The sequence below is a fragment of the Sus scrofa genome, chromosome 15 (assembly GCF_000003025.6).
Source record: "Sus scrofa isolate TJ Tabasco breed Duroc chromosome 15, Sscrofa11.1, whole genome shotgun sequence".
In the NCBI taxonomy this organism is placed as follows: Eukaryota; Metazoa; Chordata; class Mammalia; order Artiodactyla; family Suidae; genus Sus; species Sus scrofa.
The window spans coordinates 100,029,665-100,052,658 of NC_010457.5; the positions used below are offsets into that span (position 1 = coordinate 100,029,665).

At 33.4% G+C, this 22,994-nt stretch overlaps 1 protein-coding gene across 1 annotated transcript in view; it reads right to left on the reverse strand.

The window, feature by feature from the left end:
* The window catches only part of STK17B (serine/threonine kinase 17b), a 36,311-nt gene continuing 13,639 nt past the window's right edge, over positions 323-22,994 (reverse strand). Inside the window, exons 3-8 of the mRNA XM_021074823.1 lie at positions 20,095-20,307; positions 9,823-9,967; positions 8,615-8,741; positions 6,853-6,901; positions 5,486-5,665; positions 323-3,757 (exon numbers count right to left, since the gene is read on the reverse strand). Of these exons, the coding sequence (XP_020930482.1) occupies positions 3,475-3,757; positions 5,486-5,665; positions 6,853-6,901; positions 8,615-8,741; positions 9,823-9,967; positions 20,095-20,307 (997 nt within the window). The 3' untranslated portion in view covers positions 323-3,474. The remainder of the gene's footprint in view (positions 3,758-5,485; positions 5,666-6,852; positions 6,902-8,614; positions 8,742-9,822; positions 9,968-20,094; positions 20,308-22,994) is intronic.

Consider the following 22,994-nt stretch of genomic DNA (forward strand, 5'->3'; position numbering starts at 1 on the left):
TTTTTAAAAATGTAATGTCTTGAAACAAAAACAGTTCATCCATTTTGCGGTGAATAAGAATCCCTTATTCATCTTTATGCAACATACGGTGCACAGCTATGCACTGATATTTTTTAGAATTATCTATTTTTACTTACAAGAAGTGAATAGACCTTCTTGTTTCCAAATTTATGTCTTTTCCAACACACATGATCTAATAAACATACCTGTATTGGAAAGGGAGCCAAAAATGATCAAAGGGGGTCAAAGGCTAGAGCCTTCAGGCAAGGAAGTTTGCTTTTAACAATTTAGAGGAATACCTTTAAAGTAAAAGACAACCACAAATGTTAAAAAGTGCTTTTTAATTTTTATCCAAAAGGATCAATAACTTGATGTAAGAAGCTTTTTCAGTTGGTGTAGCCATAACAGTGTAGCTCAATACACCTCGAACAACATGATTCCTGAATTCATAGCTAAGATGGATGGCGGTTGTGACCTGTGTGACATTTATAAACAAATTTAAATTTCTTTAAACCTTATGAAATTATAAACAGATAATAATTCCCCAAATTAGAAGTCAGATAACTTAATTTTAATACAATTTGAAATTAAAGTACAATTGTTTGCACAACAATGAATAAGGACGAGTTTCCAAGTCAGATATCAAACAGAAAATTAAAAAAAAACCCAGAGGAAATGTAAACAGTTATAAAATATCAACAGTTAAAAATGTTGCTTAGAGCAAGGCTGTTCAAAATAGTCTATGAATAATTTGTGACTCATCCAAAATGAAAGAACTTGTGCCAGAATGAAAATTAATTATGTCACTAACGGGCTGACATTTTTTTTTTTTATAACAAGACTTTCTTGATAAAGGAAGCAATGTATTGCTTTATATTCTAGCACAGGTGCCTTATCTCATTACAGACTGGAGAACAGGTACTGCTTTCTTCTTTAAAATGCCGTTACAATGTTATTGCTCAGAGTTAGGCTAACTTTATTTACTGCAGGGGAAAAAATTAAAATGACACATGTCATCTACACCTCATCTATTTTTAATCTCATCTATCCAGGCATCCTATCAAAAAAGCAAATTAAACTGTTTTAAAACCTATCACAATTTAACATTAATATTCAGATGTGTTACTGACATCTGTTCACCTTAGAGGGGGCTCTCTATATTCCCACTTTAATGACATATTTCATCTGCTTTTGATAGACATTTGTTTTCGATCTTGGGAGGAAAAAAAAATAAGAATTGAGTTATCTATTAGTAAGTTCTCTCCAAAAAAATTCGTTTATTTTCATATTTTAATCAGAGACAATATTTGAATTCACCTTTATGAAAAAGCTGAATTCTTATACTGTTTGTGCAATCACTAGTTGCTTTTTTACAATAAAAATGATAGGAAAAATGTATGGAAATTAACAACCCTGTGTATTCTATTAAGGGGAAGACAAACTATTTAAAATTCCTCAGAGTAAAAGAAAAACCGGTATTATTTTTTAAAAAAATAGTTTATAATTCAAAATTGAAACATCTCTTGCTTTTTTGTTTTTAGTATGAGAGAATTCCTCTAGAGATTAAAAATTATAGTATGGTTTTTTGGTAAAGGTTATAATTTCCTCTTTCTCCAATGACTGACTTACTAAGCTTTACCTGGATTAGTTTAATACTGAAGGCAAATAAATGGGCAATTAATAATTTAGAAAAAAACTCATCAGTTTTAGATATAGAAGAGCCCAATTTAGCTTCTGTAATGACTAGTTTATTGAACCAATAAACTACTTCTTAAAAAATTTAAATGTATATTTACATGTCTTAAGAAGAGAGCTCTTTTGGCACCTGAGTTGAGTACAATATACTACAGGGAAGAATAAAAGAAAGTGGTGTAAGGACCATATTTCATCTATCTATACATATATACATACACTTATATAAATACATATACACATATGCACACACATACAAGCAGAAAGAGCTTTTCCTTTAAGAAATGCTGAAGATGTAAAAGGAATTTACCATTTACCCAAATAAAGTGATCTGATGGCTATTAAAAACAGTTTTAAGTTATTTGGAGTCTTACCAAATTTCAAGAAGTTAAAGGTTTTACAGTAATTGAACTCAAAGGAGAGAAACTCAAGGATTTCTTTGACAAAACTTAATTTCTCTTGATATATTAACATGGTCATGCAGTTACAATGATCTTAACACGATAATAATGCAGTTTTTAAATGTCTCCAGTTGGAAAGTCCTCAAAGATTACCCAAAAAGGAGTCAATCCCCCCCCCCCCCACTATTAGGGCTGAACATAGTCACCAGCCACCAATCAAACATTCTGCTGTCCCTGGACTATTACTTGCTTTGGTTCCAGCAAAAGACCATTTAAGGTCACTCTGCAGATCTTCTGCTGAGCTTTGTCACTCACAAGGAACTTCACATAAGAACTTTGGAAAAGTTTGATGTCATCCTGTTTTATGATCACATCCACCTTGCTAATGCTGACTCTGGCCCTGTGTTAATAATCCTACCAGTGCTAGGACAATTTTTATGCATACTTTTAGAACTCTGAATAATTGGCTTGTATTCTAAGACTTAGAAGATACCGAAAGTTCTTTCAGTTGTGTTAAGTCTGTCAACACTTTCTTCTACATTCAACTAATAAGTATGTTTGGTTGCCTGAAAATAGAGCACATTCAGTTTTACCTACATATTTCCTTCTCTAGAGATTGGGAAGGAATAAAATTCTGTACACGGTATACCATCTATTCCCCGTCTTTTAGGCCTTGCTAAATCTGAACTAAGTTGAGAGTGGGCAAAAGACTTCTGAGTTAAAAATGATGCCATGCTACTCTTTTCTCTGCTTCAATTTCTGTAGGATATCCCTAATCCAGTTTCTAACCCCTTCTCTGCTCTGGTTAAAGGACCTGTTTCATATAGCAGACCATATGTCATGGAAATCTTATGCAGTTTCAAAACATCTGTGATTGAAAAACATTTTCAAGTGTAAAATATCTCTTGAGTATCTATAAAATAGTAAATATTCTTAAACTTCACACTGTTATCCTAAACAAAATTTTGTCAATAGAGGCATAATGTAGGATTCTCCATCTATTAAATTCAAATGTCTTCATTTTGTTCAATTTACATCAACCATAATATAACCCAAATCACTTTTTTCCCCTGATATATAAAACATGTTTATAAATCCATCTGAACTTGAATTCTTCCATTAACATGTAAACTCACGTGTGGAATTTTATTTTTTGTCATATATTTAAATATTTAAATTCCTCTGAAGAGTTGATATCTCAGTATAGGAAATGAAATTATGCTGGTAACTAGCAGTTTAGCATGAGAATACTTCCTTAAATTCTTCTCTGCAAAAGTACATTTACAATATAAACATGCCATACATGAAGCTACAAACCACAATATCACGCTGGAGTGGATTTCAAATTCCAAATTCAGTCCAAATGAATCAGAGAAAAGTGCTAACAGAGCAAATCTGAAACAAGTTCATGGGGATTGGGCAATGAGTCATCAAAGCGAAATCTTTTGGACACCATGCTGCTATCCTCCGGGATGTTCTCTTTGTCTTCTCGGTCACTGCAGGTTCCATTACAGGAGGGTTTAGAAGTCTTGTCTTCAGAAGACCTTATTGTATGATCCTGACTTTGAGAGGAACTGGAAGTTTCTTCAGGGTGAAACAAGTTTCCAAAGTCCCACTGCTGTAGCCAAGAATGAGAAAGGCAGATTTCGGCTGTCGGTCTTTTCCTTTGAAAAAAAGCATCAGGGGAAAATTGAGAACTAAAAATCAGGTTGGAAATGTCCCCAGTTTGATATGTTAGAGCCTTATTTTTTATTATCATTAAAACAATGGGAGTTCCCATTGTGGCTCAGTGGTTAATGAATCCAACTAGGAACCATGAGGTTGCAGGTTTGATCCCTGGCCTTGCTCAGTGGGTTAAGGATCCAGAAATGCTGTGAGCTGTGGTTTAGGTCACAGACTCGGTTCAGATGCCACTTTGCTGTGGCTCTGGTGTAGGCTGGTGGCTACAGCTCTGATTAGACCCCTAGCCTGGGAACCTCCAAATGCCATGGGTGTGGCCATAGAAAAGGCAAAAAGACCAAAAAAAAAAAAAATGCATACTCAAAATACAGAAAGGGACTAATAGGAAAAAGTGGAGTACCTAGTTTCTTTAATTTTGACGTGCAGAAAATTCAACTTATCACAGAGCTTACAGCTGAGACCATCTAGTCAAAAAGGTTGGGAACATAATGAGCCTCACAAATAAAAATTAGTAAAATTATAAAGACTCTTGAGTTTACAAATTCTTTGAAGGAAAATATATGTAAGTAATTTATAGTCTCTGTTATTATTTTATGTTCTTAAAAAGCAATAACTGTTAAATATTGAAAATAAAGGCTACTCTTCAATGATATTTATCCAACATTTTGAGTTTTTAAATTTTACCTTTGCTTATAAAAGCAATATGGTCAAATATTACAATATTCAAAAGGAAGGAAAATACCTATCTATACTCAGAACTCCAACCCTAACACAACCACCACTATTATTAGGATATGGATTTCCTTACTCTTTGTTTTTACATTCATTTTTTTTCTGATTATAAAAAAATTCAGGGGCTCATCAAAGAAATTTTAGAAGCTAGGTAAAAGTATTTAAGAAAACAAAAATTGTTTATAACCAGAAAGAAATAGTATAATTACTAATTTTATGAAATAACTATTCACGTTCAAAATAGAGCCGGTGAAAGTTTATTCAGACTTGCACTAAGCCAATAAAATTAATAAACCTGCAAGTTTTTTTCTTAAACAGATAAGGAAATTAAGTCCTCTGAGAGATTAAGTAACTGTCAGAGATAAAAGAGCTGTCAAATAACAAAACCAGGATCTTCCCCCAAGGCACTATATCACAGTTTCTGCATTATGTACAGTCAGGACATTTTAAAGTAAACAAGGCTGATTCAGGTAAAGAAAAAGGAGGTCAGCTTTTTCTTTTCCTGCTCTGAAGTTGCCAGTGAGTGAGACAAGAGTCCTGAGACATAGTTTCAAGTCCCTTCTTTAGTAGGCAGTCAAAGAGCATCTGAGCCTTAAAAATCTGACAATCAGTGATTTGGGCTTGTTATATAACTATAGTTATTTAGCTACAGATCATTCACAACAAAGCCTTATCGCAACCAGCCATGTGAATTGCGAACTTTCTATTTCCAATTATTAGGGAATTTCATGAATTAGTAGCAGGTTGAGAAATAATTCAAATTTTCTCTTTAAGATTTCCTGTTATATATTTTGTATTTTCTATGTTTGAAGTTACGGATTTGTTATTTAATGACCTCTCACACCACTTCTCTCCCCCATTTTACCTGAAACTTGAAAGCATACTTCAAATAATTTTATACTGTTTCAAGATGTATCTTTCTGAATAGACATCTAATTTATTCTGTAATAGTATTTAAACAAATTAATGTCATTACTTACTCTGGGTTTTTTACTAAAAGCCTCTGGATGAAGTCTGTGGCCAGCTGTGAAACTGATGAAAATGTTTCTTCTGAATAATCTACATTAACTTGAGAAATGTTGAGGTATGTTTCTTGATTATCTTCTCCCACAAATGGTGATGTATGAGTTAACAACATATATGCTATTACACCAACATTCCTGAAAAAACAAATAAGGGGACCTTAAAATGTGTGTTCATCTTAAAATATGTATATAAAATAAAACTGATTCTCAACATATTCCTGTCCTCAAAATTTGTAGTTTTAAATTGCTTTAAATTGTGGAACTATGTATTTAAATTGCTTTTCAAAGTTCCTAGAGTATACTACTAAAACTGAAATAATTATGTTATCTCAAAGTCTGACTCAGAAAAAGAATACAAGGGGAACCCACATGTGTTATATAATTATAATGTTTTAAATATATCATTATATCTACAGTCTGCCCTTCACATGGACACCTGTTATCAAGTACACAAAGCTGCTCTGAGCAGCATTTCCCAATAGTGTTTCAACGATACAATAAAGATCTGTGAGACAAGTCAGGGTTCCATGCAAATAGTTTGCAGGTTTGGCCAAGCATAATGTCGGGCAGGCAGATTTTTTTTTTTTTTTATTGCAAAACTTTTAGAACTGTAAATATGTTGATGACAACTTCTGTGTTCAGAAACCAGAAAAAGACAATACACATAGCACCTATTTCACCCACTTATTTAGCCGCAGGACACTTTTTTCTTGGCAAACACATTACAGTCCCACCCATGAAACACAAGGGATAATTCTAAACTCTTCCACTTGGCCTTATGGAATTGGTCTTCCACTGTGGTTCCAACTAAGATTCCAGAATCAATTCCAGTTCAACTCTATGATATGCTCTCAGTTCTCAGTGTTAGCCACACAAACTCAAAATACCCTAGAAATATACTCTCATAAAACTAAACTTTTGCATGGATCTGACCTCATTTACCTGCCAAGCAAATACCTTCTTAATTCTTCTAGACCTGTTATCAGATGTCTCCATCTGGTGCTTGTCTGCTGCCTCTTCCATGCTTATTGAGTAGCACTTTAGTATAGAACACATAGCACAGTGCTGCCACTATTTCGTAATTTTATTAGACTGAACCTTCCTCCAGGAAAGGGATTTTCCTATTTGTTCCTATACTTTTGGCTCAGAGCCAAAGTGTTACTTAAAAAGAATGAATAGGTAAATGTTTTCCCATGGTATACTATTAATACTTGAATAGACTCTTTTAAAGAAAGCGTGATTCATATTTGGGACCAAAGAACCCTAGAATATATACTACGCAACTTTTAATAAAGGCATTCAATTATTCAATAAAATCTTACCACATATCTGTTGCTGTGGTAATAGGATCATAGTTCAGGATTTCAGGTGCTGAAAGAGAAAATAAAATTCAAATTCAATACCGACGAATTTAAAATTACTTTACCTTAAACTGGATTCAATTTTAAAGTACTACCAATATAATCAATAGAAATTAATTATTGCATATTATAATTATAATTATTATAGCATAGTATTAATTATCTTGTCATCTGACATATATCTAATGTTGAGAAAATTATATACCCAGATGGTTTGAAAGAACCAATTATATTCATTAAAATTAATCTCAATTATGAAGAAGTAAAATGTTAGAAGCAAGAATCTTTTTATAATTTTAGTTTTATTACTCTGTTAGGAATTAGTTTGAATTATTTTACTAGACTGCTTTAAATTTTTCTTCTCAGAGTGAATAGAATCACATGCATTTACAATGACATTATGAGCAAATTATGCTTCCTGGAAGTGCTTTCGATTTTCAAGTAGATGAAATATCTCTCAAACTACTGAAAAACTAGTTTCCTAAGCAATTAATTTCCCACTGCTCCCTTCCTTGCTGAAACTTTTTTTAAAGGTGCAATTCTCTATATTTTCTAAACATTACCATAAATTTCAAATCAGTAAGGCCTCAACTAGAATCTATGCTTTAATAATGTTTTTGTTTTACCATACAGTTTCATAATTTCTCCAAAGAAAAACTGTTTCCTAAAGTGTAACAGTTTTCTTTTAATAAAGACTTGAGTCAAATATACTGTCAGCCTCCATTTCACCACCTACCACCTTTTCACATACTTCTGTGACCTGTATTATCTATAATTACAATCACTATTCTAGGACACTATGGCCTCTGTTGGCACTCAAAAGTTAGCAATTGCCTTTTCATTTTGGGAAAGTCAGCTGCCTAGCTGAGTAGCACCTGTTCTGTTTCATCATATCTTTTCAATGTCTGCATGGGGACCAACATGAGCAACAATAAAAAAGTATAAAAATAGCCTTACTATAAATTAAAACACCTTAAATTTATGTGCTGCTTCCTACAACTTAAAATCTTTAATATTCATGATCTAATGCGCTGATTTAGAACAATATTCCAAGATTATCTAGCTACAGGTTCTTCTGGCACCCTTCTTCAAGAATCCTCCTCTTATATCCCTGGGCAACACCTCATCAGGACAGAAGTAAAAGTGACAAACAAACAGGCTTCAAGCACAGTAACTTTTTGTTTGTTTTTCAGAGCCACACCTGTGGCACATGGAAGTTCCCAGGCTAGTGGTTGAAGTGGAGCTGCAGCTGCCAGCCTACACCACAGACAGCCTTGTGAGATCTGAGCCATGTCTGTGACCTACACCACAGCTCACAGCACCACCAGATCCTTAACCCACTGAGTGAGGCCAGGGATCAAACCCGCAATCTCATGGATGCTAGTCAGGTTCATTTCTGCTTAGCCACAGAGGGAACTCCCAGCATAGTAAGATTTGATTCTGTTTTCCTCTTTTTCTGTTTTCTCCTGCTCCCTAATTTCCCTTTTACCTATTTGTTCTTTAAGTACAAGCTTTTATACATAAACATTAAACTTTTATGTCCAGTGTCCTGTAAATTGTTGTGAATATTCATTTAAATGTGTTATAACCAAATTTCAATGTACTAAAATACTTGACTCAAATATGTATCTGGAATTATATGCCCCCAAATACAGTTCTATATAGAGGTATCATTTAGTTAATAAATTTCAAAATGGTATAGAAAGTAAAAAGAAATCCTTACCCAAGTATTCTGGTGTTCCCATGATTTCCCGAAGTTCACATGCATTCCCTATTTTTCGAGACATTCCAAAATCTACAATTTTTATGTCCCCAAGAGGGTATATGCTGCTTAATAATATATTCTGTGGCTAATGAAATACAACAAAAAATGATAAGTAATAGATAATAAAAGAATACTAATCTCGGATCAGAGGTAAATTAAGCATAACTTATTCTTTAGCTAGTATACATTTTATTGAGTCATTCATCATTTACTGAACTGCTATTTAGAAGGAACTACATATTCAATGATAAATAAAGAAAAAAATACACCTCAAAAGGATTTTTTGATTTGAAGAAAAAAGATGAATACATAGATAGATTAACTGATCAAGTGAAGACTACTTAATTCTGCCCATTAGAAAGTCCAAGAAGGCTCTGCAGTAGAGATGATGCTTAAGTTGAATCTTAAAGGATAAACAGAAGCATGTCATTAGAAAAGTGCTCTGGGGAATACCATGAAAGAAGGCATGAAGGAATAAAAATGCATATATTTCCAGAAAAAGAAAATGGTTCAGTACAGGTGATGGTTCTGGTTCTGACAGTTCTCAAGTTTGTAGCTTAGACAGGAAGAGGCACGGTAAGATACATGAAAGGAAGCTTGTCCATGGAAGAATCCAATGTTCAAACAATAAGAGACAGTCTGATTCATATTTTAAGGTCCTTGTATGGCTGCAGAGGAAGGATAAGGAGAAAGGACAGTAACACGAGAGGCTGCAGTGGTATTTCAGGGCTTGCGAAAGAGCCTGAATGGTCTGTGGAGTAGTCAGGTGTTGGCAGAGAGGCCTAAAGACTGAAAGCCTCAAGAGGAAGGTGAATGAAGACTAGTAGGTCATCTTCAAGATGGAGATCAGAATTAAGTATTTTGGAGATAGAAAGTTTCATAAGATAAGAAGGCCCAGGATGTGGCAGTATGAGTGGGATGGAGTGACATGATGGTAGGATTAGAACAGCCAGTAAGGATGGTTTTTAAGAGCCCAGTGATTAATTTGAGCTGCTCATACAGGCAGTCTTCTGTCTGCCAATACAAAGTTAAGTCCATGTAGCATATGTGAAGTCTAGACAAGCATGACCCAACTGTTGTTTCCTCTCAACAGCAGCTTGTAAATAATTGTGTAAATCAAGAGATGGAACAGAGATGCAGTGTTACTTAAAATCACATTACATTACCTTTAAATCAAGGTGTACAATGTTATTTTGATGTAGATAATAAACTCCTTCAAGTATTTGTTTAATGAGTCTGATAATGTCATTTTCAGAGACCATTTCAGCCAACTCAGGTAAACACAAGTTGAAGATTTCTCCACCTGCAGCACTGAAATAAAATTCAAATAACAGGAACTTGAAAAATCATTGACCTAAAAATAACAACTTTTAAATAGTGTATACCTTTAAGTAAAATACAGGGTCATCTAAACTTTATTCTCTATATATACTCACATTTAAGAAATTGAGTGGGTTGGGGGAGGGAGGTGGGAAGGATCTTTAAGGAGTAAAATAAACGACAATAATATTTCAAATTCTGGGTGCAAAGTACTTATGAGCTCAGCTCTGTTCCATTTTACTCATTTATTCATTATATATAGATATAGTTATCACCTATATACAGATACAGATATGTAACAATCACATGAGGTAGGTGGTTATCATTCCCATTTTACAGACAAGGAAACAAGTACAAAGAGGTTAACTTACTTATACAAAGTCACACAGTAAATGGGGGGGGCAGAATCTGAATCTGTATAATATGGATGAAAATCCGTATTCTTAACCAATATCCTGTATTGCAGCTTCACAAGGAATACTTGAGGCTAGAGCCCAAATCTTTTTTTCAGAACTGAAAATCTAAAGAATGTTGACAAAAGCATAATAAAAAATTTCTAGGTTTGGAATCAAATGATCAAAATTTATTTTTTTTATTTTTTTTGTCTTTTTAGGGCTGCACCCAAGGCATATGGAGGTTTCCAGGCTAAGGGTCAAATCTGAGCTGTAGCTGCTGGCCTAAAAGCATAATAAAAAATTTCTAGGTTTGGAATAGAATGATCAAAATTTATTTTTTAATTTTTTTTTTTTTGTCTTTTTAGGCCCACGCCCATGGCATATGGAAGTTTCCAGGCTAGGGGTCAAATCTTAGTTGCAGCTGCTGGCCTACATCACAGCCACAGCAACATGGGATCTGAGCTGTGTCTGCAACCTATCTGACAGCTCTCAGCAATGCCACATCCTTAACCCACTGAGCAAGGCCAGGGATTGAACCCAAGTCCTCGTGGATACTAGTCGGGTTTGTTACCACTGAGCCACAACAGAAACTCCAAATGATCAAAATTTAAATCCTAAATGTGCTATTCACCAGCAATATAATTTTAGGTCAATTATCAAATTTGAGCTTCCCCATCTGTAAATCAGAGATATTACTAACTCAACAGATTTTTTGAGGATTAAATCTAAATAAATAAGAAAATTTGTCAGTCAGAACTAATGCAAAAAAAAATCTGGATGGTATTAATCAAATTTATAAGGTATGTTTGTGAATATCTCAAGTAAGGCATATTCTATATGATAAAATAGAAATTCATTTATTTCACAAAATACTATTTTCCCCCTTTCTGGCTCAACTCAGTATGTGACATGTAGAATGTATTCAATGAGTGTTTGTTGGATGAATGAATAATGGAACAGGCAGTTATTCCTCAGAGTAGCTGAACTGAAATTCAGAAGTCTTGGTGACTGTTGAGAGGAAGAAGCATGTCACATGTGTTAGGAGTTAGGAGAAGAAAAAATTATCAATGGTGGTCACGAATTTGAGTCTCACTATTCAAAGTCATAGGACTACCCTTCACACTGGTAGATGTAACCTGCAATCACATCATCTATAGGAAGCATGCCAACTAGAAGCTGCAGAGATTTTATACTTTACAATTTATGATGTCCCAGAGAAACTACAGGACAGCTGCTAAGGCATGCGTGTGAAAGCACCAATCATATATACTTCACACTTCAATGACCTCCAGCCCCTGAAACTCCCAGAAAATTAATGAGAAATTAACTTTAACATTTGTCTTAAGGTATCATAGTAAGGGCAACCTGAGTATGAAAAATTTAGTTCACTATGAAATCTGTAGTAGTGAACTCCCAAGTAAGGTATTGGAAGACAATATTAGAAATTCACATTCATCTAAAAGAGAAATTAACTAATCTTAATGAATAGTTAATATTCAGACTGCTCCTATGGCCCCTTGGTTTACACATCAGATGTTTACTTATGCTGCTCAAGGTCTCCTGAGGCAAGAGGAACTCCACAGGCCCACCTACCAATGATGCCCTACTTGTCCCTTTCTGGTTATGTCAAAACGTTATTTAGCTTTAACAAAATGAATTCTCTCAAAATAGAAAGTTGTTTAAGTATATTCCTGCAAAGATACTGCAGGTAATATTACTAATGCAAATTATAAGCAAACAAGAAAATAAAGAGATGATACTTTAAATTCTCTTAGTTCTTTGCCAGGCCCTTTATAAGATAGATACACCTGGTAAGAAATCAGACAAAATAATTTGAAATTATAAGAAAACTATAAAATATGGATTTATATCCACTATTAAGATGTGAAAATACAAAAAAAATGCCAGGAATATCTGAATCCTTCGGTATTTGGCAGTATATGGCAGCATAAATTGCTTAGGTGAGAAATTCATTCTTGAATACTTTTCTTATGTACCAATATTCCAGTACATTCACTAAAGTTAATTCAATAGCCAGAACTCTTCACTAATTCTAAAATTCAAAACAAAATATAAGAAGACCACCTAAGAGAAAGTGGGTAAAGCACTTCTCAGTGCCTACACATAAGAGAACAGTAGGTTGTTCATAGAAGTGCCTACTGAAATCAAGATTGCCCTGCTTCCATTTTGATCTGCTGTTAACTAGCTCCTGAACAGGGACAAAACAGGCTTCTGTTTCTTCTACTGTTACATAATGATACATAATGAAAAATGATAGCTCATATTTCACTGGATTGCTATAAGAATTAAATTAGATAAGCCATGTAAAGTACTAGTACAACAGATGTTATAAGGATCAAAGCAGATCATCTGTAAGTATTTAATACAGTGTCTGACACATGATAAATATTCAATAAATTTTAGCTATTATTATAACAAGTCGACAAATATTAATTTCAAATCTAGCCAACATCCAGCCTTTGAATTTGGGGGCTGCTTGTTAAGCTCTGATTATGAAGGCACTTTTAAAAATCTTTGCTAAAGTAAAATTCATTTTTAGAAACACTATATTATATATATAAGAATGCACATAATACATTATTAAATGAAAAAGGATTATAATAGAATTCACTTAATAGATCACAATATTGTTTCTAAAGGTATATATACATGCTTAGACAGAAAAATATGAGTAATCTTAAAATATAAGAATATACCATAAATGTAACCACGGTTTACAAATGATTTCTACTTTCTCTATCTTCTAAATTTAACATAGTAAATATGTGTTACTTTTATAATCAGGAAAAGGATCCTAAGGGTTTCTGTTTACTTGAGTAACAAGAGTAAACAAATATTATGCCTGTCAGCCAATCACATTGTTTCTATGTTTTAGTTTGGCAAGCTGACCAATGTCTTTTGTAGGACGGCCATTTTTCTCACAAAACGAAGGACATGGGTGGAACTATGGTAAATAGAAAATGAGGAGTTAAAAGGAGAATAAGAACAGATAACACAAGAAGCAGACTGTGGAAATTAGCAGAAAATGGAAACTAGAAAAAAAGGGAAGCAGTGAGAAGTAGCAGACTAACAGATGCTTTGTTAAAACAAGGCATCCAGAGCAGTGATGAGACAGAAGAAAAATATCTCTGTAATCAGAAGAGGCTCTTATATCATTATCATTGACCAGGAAGGGTAAATTCAGGTATTTTTACCCTTTCTCTCTCTTTTTTTAATGATTTTAATTTTTTTCCCATTATACTTGATTTACCCCTTTCTCTCTCTATTGAGGAGTGCGCCACCTAAAAGGAGTGGATTAACAAATTTAGAAATTTGGAGCATTCATGTTCATTTGCTTACATATTTGTATATGTGTTCTATGTGAGTGGGTGTGATAAGAGTACTCTAGTACAGTTACACTGCCACATAACTGTATGTGCTATATACTATTTGGATCTACATTTGCCTTTTGCAACTTTCTAAAGCACAGTTTAGAAATTAGGAGGGAATTGTTGGAAATTTCTATTCCCTTCAGGTGGAGAAATTGCTCATTTGTGATATAGTTACATCTAGTTCTCTTTTTTCCAAGTTTTTTTCCACTTCCATTAATAGTAGAACCTTTTCCCCCAATGAGTGCTTCAAAATAAACAACATATACAGTATGGTGACTATAATGAACAATAACCACAGTGTTTATTTGAAAGTTGCCGAAAGAGTAGATCTTAAAAGTTCCATCTGAAGAAAAAAATTTTGTAACAATGTGTGGTGATGGATGCTAATCAAATGCATTATGGTAATCATTTCACTATGTATAAATATATCAAATCACTATGTTATACACCAAAAATTAATAATGTTATGTCAAAATAAATAAAAATTAATAAAATAAATTAAAAAATAAACATTAATTCCAAAAAAAAGAAATTAGTAGGGAAGTAAAGAACAACTTTTAGAAAAACTCCCATAATACAATAAAGTTAATATACAAAAGATTAAAATCAGAATATTTCCCTATCCAATATGAAGGATTTTCTTGGGTACTAGAGAGTCAAGATTTTCAGTAAAACAAATATCTCCCTTATCCATAAAATACAAATCATAGTAAAGTCATAGTAAATATTAAGCCATTTATTTTTACTGATCAAAATGAAGTAGTTTTAAGTTTTCTATATTAAAAGTCTCTTTAAACATTATATTCCAATGCTAATGAGGGTAAACATAGCCCATGGAACTTTAGAATGGAAAGAAAACAGCCAGAGTATTTGTTGCCTCTAAACTAGAGTATATGAAGTAAATACCAGTCTCCTTTTTGGAGGATCATTTTAAAAATCAAATGAATTGTAGATAAAATGCTTAGCATGGTGCCTACCGTACAGTAAATGCCCTACATGTATAATTGAAATCTTTTGCTATGGTCTTTGTCACTTTCGACTGATTCCCTAATATTTACTTAAAGATATTTAATAGGCAACATAAACCAATCATTTCTTGACAAAAAGAAAATATCATTTCTCTCCCATATAATCTCATAAAGCTGTCTTGATAGATATAAGCAATTTTCCCTATTGAACTTTGCTATTTCAAGAACAAGGTTCTTCTCCCATGTTTTCTAAAGATTAATACATATTCTTTATAATTTCAGTTAGCTCCAAACTCATCATTAAAAATTTACTGTGCCCAATTAGATAATATCTTCTTTCCAGAAGATTTTTTAAAAAAGATTTGTATATATTTTATTTAATTATCCAAAAATGCTTTTAAAATACTTGCTATAGAAAAATTGTTGCCTCACATTGTGGGGATGAGATGGCTCAACTACCTTCAAAATTTCCCCCAATTTATAAAGAGATCTAAACTACTTCCAAAAAAGTGGTATTTATATGACTTTTCAAATAGTTAAAGAGAGGGCTAAAAAATAATTTAGACTTTATAATCAATAATGAAATACTTTCCTGTGGACTAAGTATTAAAATAAAAACAAAAGATTTGGTAACTGTTAAAAACCAGTAAGTTGACTGCAAGAATTTAAATTTAATTCACAAAAGTAAACAACAAAATTTGATTCAAAAAATTGGTTTAAGTGAAGGCAAAACAAAACACAAAAGCAAAAATAAAATAGAGCTATCAGAACCCATAGGTGTAACAGTTCCAAAAGAAAGTTTCAGTTAGACTCACACAGCAAACAGTGTCTTTAAAAGTAATTATGTTCTATCCATATGAAGAGAAATTTGACATCTCATACAAACACATATGCATTTACTCCTTGACCTCACAATCACACATTAGTAAGGGGACTAATGAATTTACCCTAAAACTACACCTCCACAAATAATGGCCATCTAAAGAAGACTGACTGAACAATGCATGCTATATCATGTAATGGAGAACTATGCAGGAATTTAAACAGAAGCAATAATAATAATATTTAAAAGATGCCTACTAACTATGAGTATGGAATGATTTCCAGGATATAATGTTAAGTGAAAAAAAAGCAAGGCATGAAAGGGCATATATAATATACTACTTTTTCCTGAAAGAAAGGAAAATATAAATATATACAAATTTGCTTATATTCACAAGAAGAAACAGATAAAGAATGAGCCAGAAACTAATAAGTACAATTACCTTGAAAGGCTGAGTGTGAAGAGAGTGGAAAGTATAGAAATGAGAATTAGGCTTTGTAGTGTATCTTTACATAAATTTTTGAGTTTTTAATCGTATGAATATTTTTTACAATTTCAAAAAAATAGACGCTAAAAATCAAATCCTAAGATTGAATATGAACAGAAATACAAGTATGTAAATATAACTATATAACTCTGTCTGTACACCCTTAGTGGGCTATATTCTAAGGACAAAAAGAACGGCAAAAAAATAAAAAATAAAAGGTTGAACTTCACTAAGGAACTTTTACTGAGTGGTATTAATATTGTTACACTGAAGCTATTCTGTGTGTAATGGGGGATACAGCAAACGCGTGAGTGAATACTGTTGAGCACAAAGGTTTTCACTGTGGGAGAAGGGAGACACAGACACTGGATGTAAAAGCTGACAAAGAGCCCTGTGGTGGTGAACCCGAACTGGAACCATCAGAATGAACTTGATGATTTAAAAAAAATATTATGTCCTAACATTTTCCTTAAAAGAGGCCTAGATATAATGATGCTTCATAAAAAGAACCAGAATCTCTTGGATAGGCAGCTAATGATAGGTCCTGGGTAGGAAAAATACAAGGTGATCCTAGAAATCTATGTGCCCTAAAACAAGGAAGTCTTCAAATACTATGGAGATAATATCAAAAGGATCCGGGAAGAGTTTGAAAAGGTGCCCCTGAATAAATCTGGGAAAGTTCGGACATTAAAAAAGACAATGGCAGAAACGGATTATAATTCATTACTTTATAAAAGTAAGCCACGAATCTATAGTGATATTAAGAAAGGGGGAAAGGAAGGGCAGACCTTTAAAGCATAATGTCAGTTTAACAAATTAAGAAGGAATAACAGAATTAGAAATCGTCATTTTCTGACATCCATTATAATAATTAATTCAAACAAATAGCATCAATGGTTGCCAAAATCACTAGATAAAAGTCTGTAAAAGAATATTCATAGGGGCATAGGGGAGTTCCCATCATGGCGCAGCAGAAATGAATCTGACTAGGAACCATGATGTTGCAGGTTCAATCCCTGGCCTCGCTCAGTGGGTTAAGGATCCAGTGTTGCCATGAGCTGTGGTATAGGTCGCAGATGCAGCTCAGATCTGGTGTTGCTGTGGCCGTGGTGTAGGCTGGCAGCTGTAGCTCTGATCAGATCCTTAGGCTGGGAACATCCATATGCTGTGGTTGCAGCCCTTAAAAAAAAGAAAAAAAAAAAAAAAGAATGTTCATAGGGCTTCAAAATATTACCATATAGATTACTTATTATAAAGGGGAAAATGTTCCTTACAATGGGGAGGACTGGCGGATTGCTCCATAGCCATGTTCTAATTAGCAAAACCAATAAAGGAACAATATAAATGTAACTGCCACATCATGTTATACAATAAGAAATACACATCATCATCCATTTTGTCTTCTTGCCAAAAATATTTAATCTTATTTAATCATGAGAAAACAATCACATGGATCCAAGATGTATAACACTTAATGTGACAACTGATAAAGATTTCTCCAAAGAAGTGAATGTCAGGAAAAGCAAAGTGAAAAAGAAGCAAAACAGCCAAAATATAATGGATAAATCTTTATCAGCTCTTGTATTAGAATTTTTTTTAAAGTAGGTCTATAAGACATTTCAGAGATAATCAAAAGAATTTAAATATGAACTATATATTCAATGATAGTACCTAATTAACATTAACTTTCTTAATTTTGATAACTGCTATTGGGTATGTTGAAAAATGCCCTTACTCTTCAGAATAAATACTTTGACATATAAAGAAGAAATATGATACCTACAATTTTCATGTGGTTTGGAAAATGTGGCAAATTGGCAACAATTGGTAAACTAGGCTGAAGATTATGAGTGTTAATTGTACTATTCTTTCATTGTCTCTGCAGATGTGAAATTTTGTAAAATAAAAAAAGGAAAGAAAAATGAGTATGTAGGATAGTTTGAGGAGAAGATCAAATTGGCAATAGTTATTAAAGATTCTGTTTTATTTCCACCAAGATAAAAAAATTATGTCACCTAATTTTTACCTTTGGTTGAGACTGTGTGCTGTGACAATGCCACCTCAAAAGTGATAACCACAGTAATAAATTTTAATAGGTCTTAGTTGATCTGGTAAGAAATTAAATACATTAATCCACTTACCTTTACTCAGTGCTTGCTACCGTTGGCTCTTACAGAACTCAGTTTATTGGATAGGGTATCTGAATTAATTTTCAAAGTATGAACAAGGTCCATCCATAAAATATGTTAAAATCTTTTGAGGTATTCTTTTGTTGCTATTTCGATGATCCCCCAATACAGGATTTTATGAAAGTTGTCAATGCTCCTATGTATATTCACTCTCCAAACCTAGTAATCCATTATTTACTGTTTTTGAAAAATATTAGCTACTTTTCAGACACCTCAAACATGCAGATGTCATGCAAATAGATCACTTTTTAAAGGTCTGCTGAAGAATCTGACAAAAATAATTTTAAAGTGTATGAAAAATGAATTCATATTGGTAGAATCCTGGTCTTTTCTGCAGTTCTAATTTATTTTGAAGGTACTGTAATGTATCTTACTTGGAATGCTGGTGTTCTGGGAAATGTACATAGCATTCTTTCTTAAATGAACTCCTTACTTAGTTTGACACTTTGCAAAACAGGCACTTTTATTTACAGGTTCACTCTAGGCAATACATAATTTTTTTTTTTTTTTTGGTCTTTCTGTCTTTTTAGGGCTGCACCCACGGCATATGGAGGCTCCCAGGCTAGGGGTCCAGTTGCAGCTGTAGCCAACAGCCTACACCAGGGGCAGAGAAATGTGGGATCCAAGCCGAGTGTGCGACCTACACCATAGCTCAACGGCAACACTGATCCTTAACCTACTAAGCAAGGCCAGGGACTGAACCTGCAACCTCATGGTTCCTAGTCGGATTGGTTTCTGCTGTGCCGTGATGGGAACTCCTCACTGTAGTTTTGATCTGCATTTCTCTAAGAATTAGTGATCCTTCCCCCACTGAGTGAGGCCAGGGAAGGAGCCTGTCCCCTCATGGATGCCAGTCAGGTCTGTTAACCAATGAGCCACGACAGGAACTCCAGATTTTTAAATAAATATATAAACATCCATTTCATCCTATTCATCCTTAAATTAACTGAATCCTAAAATCTGACTAAAACACTTTTGAATTCAAAAAGACAGTAATGCAAGTTAGCTACTAAAAAGAGTTTATAAATTTTTTGCTAAAATATTCATCCTTTTAGTTTATTACAAAATAGATTTATTTTTTTAAAAAACTATCAGAACCTAAACTAAACATAAATTTAACTGATCTGATCACTACAGATGTTCAAACACACATTTTACATAATTATAGTAAATGTGTCAGACTGTCTTTGTTAGAGTATCATGTCAATGGAGCACTGTTTTAGGGTAACATGTCATCATATTGGTTTACATGCCAATTAGCTCAACCATAAGCTATCCTCACTTGACAATTGTTGAAATCTAGGTGCTTTCAACTTTTCACTGCCTTGTGGGAAGATATACATTTTATTTCTTATTGCTACAATTCCTAACAGAGTGTTCTGAACATCACACATACCAAATAAATGTGGTGTTTGACAAACTATGTGGTTTATCTTTCATTCATGCAAGTTAACTTTTTTATTTTCCATGGGTCACTTCCTTGCATGTGTATTGCAAATAAATGAATATATAAATTATTTCAATTCTATTTGTCTGTCAGATTGTTTTACAGAAAGCCTCGTTAATTTTCTGTGCCATTAGCAATTAAAGTGAACTCATTTTACCATATTCCCTAAGCACCGTATTGTTATTTGTTGACTGAATGCTGTTTAACTGGTTCTGGGGTATGTATGTGAGGCTGCACATTAAGTTTTGTGAAAATATATGAGTATAGACTGTGTCTCTCTATTATTTTTTCAATAGGAATCTTTATAAGTTCTTGCCATACTTTTATCATTCTTCTTCTTGACATTTCAAGCAACCTTATCCACCAATTACAATAGGTGCTATGAATCTACTTCAAAGTTTACAAGTGTATACTTACTATTCCAATACCAAAATGATTTCACTTGCATTTTCATAGACTTCATGAAGATTAATCACGTGGGGACAGGACTTCGCCAATTCAAGTACTGCAATCTCATGTAGAATCTCTGCTCGACAATCCTGTCCTCTTCTTCTCTTTTTCAGAAATTTTGCAGCATATTCTTGGCCAGTAGATTTGGATATACATTGCCTAACCACAGCAAATTTTCCTCTGGGGGAAACAATGAGGACAATCAATTTTAACTTTTCCATAGAGAACAATATTAGTATAATACAGATATTGTCATACCTGCAATTTAGCCAATCCTTTCAAACACTCATGCCATCAGGAATTTATGTTTGTTCTCTTAATTGAATTTGCAAGTACTTTTATAAAATTTATAGTACTATCACGTAAGAATATAAATGGGAAATGTAATAACAAGATAAAATTATATTGATTCCTCACTATTAATATGATCCATTACATTAAAGGAGGAGATCTCATTTGCCTACCAACTCCATGTCATACTCTCTTTTTTTGTCTTTTTAGGGCCCTACCTGCAGCATATCGAAGTTGCTGGGGGTCGAACTGGAGCTACAGCTGCTGGCGTATACCACAGCCACAGCAACACCAGATCGGAGCCACATCTGTGACCTATGCTATAGCTTGCAGCAATGTCAAATCCTTACCCCACTGAGCAAGGCCAGGGATCAAACCCACATCCTCATGGATATTAGTCAGGTTCTCAACTGCTGAACTACAACGGCAATTCCTCCATGCCACTCTTAATATAAATTAATGTGTTTAAGTATCACAACCATCCTATATAATAAATATTGTTCTGTTCAGCAGTCTCCAGAGAGGATATGTATCTTGGTCTATTTCCAACGGTTGTACTTTTAATAGATATCACATTAATTTGCCAATAAAAATTTTAGCTCTCCTTCAAATGCAAAAAAATTAAATGAATGCAAAAAATGGGTATTTGACTTATGTACTTTTATTAGTGTAATCACTTTGCCCGTCTACATCACGTTTAACAAGCTTTGATGCTTTCTATCAATATCTGTCAGTTGTTTTATCAGAGTACCTCTCAGTATTGCTCAGTAGTCTACAAGGCTTGTAACAGATACCAAAGGTATACATGTCCTACAGAGAGTTAAAAAAAGACACTTAAGAATCATCTAAGAAAACTCATGGTTATCAACAACTATGTATAAAAACACCAAGGTCACTTTAGGAATAAATATGTTTCAGCTCTCTAGTAACAGAGTTACAGTGCTTGGCATTTTAGCCAAAATTTTAAAAGACTCTGGCAAATGCATGTACTCTAAGCTTATGGTTGCCCAAAATCTAGTTTCCCAAAGACCTAAGCTATTTTGAGTCTGACTATTTTAAGAAACTAATAAAAGCTATTAACTGTCTACCCAGAAAAATGTACACATACCCTTAAATAGAAAGTCTTATATATAATTCCAGGGAGTTTTTAGATTTCAAAGACAATCCCTAAATTTCCTAAGCTTGATCCAGGGGATCCAAAATTAAGAATTTATATCCCAAGGCTCAAATTACTCTCTAGATAATAACAAATCAGGTATAAACAAAGGATTTTCAGAGAGTAACTTTCTTTCCACAGCTCCTCTTGTCCTAATTCTCCATAAAAAACACTCCTGACACAACATATCATGATGCCTAGCAAAAAACCCACTACTTTTAATACACTTGGGATCTGAGGTGGGAGACAGAATATATTGGTTGATTGTATTTTTACTTGCTACTCTCAAGGGGCAGTATGACAAAAATCCCTACTTTTATATCCCAAATTTCCTCAAAATTGGTGCCAATGAAAAGCACTGGCAACCAAGCTAAAGGTTGCTACTAACGCAAAAAATAATTTTTAAAAAATGGCCACGCTAAAATATGACTTTTACACATCAAAATAAGTATCAACTCAAAATTATCATGCACAAACCTTATTCTTTGTTAGAACTTTTCACTTAAGATTTGAAAAATCAAAATATATTTTCTTGCCAAATGCAAAAACAATACAAATCAATGTGTTTCGATGAGCACAGAGAAAAAGTCAATCAGTCCCTTTGTTTTATATTCAAACTGCCCATGTTTTATTGATTTTATGCTGGATAAGGTGAGTCAGACTAAGATTAAATGAATCATGAAAGGTCATATATGGAAATGGAGTGCCATGATTTAAACTGTGCATGTGAAATCCTAGCTTTCTGTCCTGACCACTATAAAACAATTCCTCCCTTTTAGACAGATTTTTTTAAAAGAAGTAAACTATCTTCTGCCAATTCCTACCTAAATTTAGGAGTGAAAATTTGTCTAAAACAGAAAGGAAATTTTGAGTTTTATGAGGAAATTCACCTTGTAAAACTTAGGAAACAGAAACAAGTTAGCCAAGAAATTTGTCCATCTGAAGAAGTTTATAGTACCAATTGTGAAAGTTAAGTTCTGCTGTAATTTTACAATTATATCTACAAACCAGAATTTTCTCAGGAACAAAGAACAAAATGAAACAATAACACTTTTATCTAACTGTTTCAGGTATTCTCATGAGGCTTACAATACTGTTCTCATTAATCCAGAGCAACAGTGACCAAATGATATTGGTAATTATTTATGTGCCAATGTTCACCACTAGGTAAAAGCCCCATGAGAGCAGAAACCCTGTCTGTCCTAATTACTACAGTAATTATAAAATCTACATTTTGCTAACTATCACATTATAAGAACCAAAATAACTATCGAATGATGCAAGAATTATACAGCTACTATAGTACCATACATTGTGCAAGTCTGTAGACTGTACTTAAAGCATTTATATTTTTAAAGTTTACTTGAGATTCAAATAAAATTTTACACATACATTCATTTATATGCTGTTAAATAAGGTA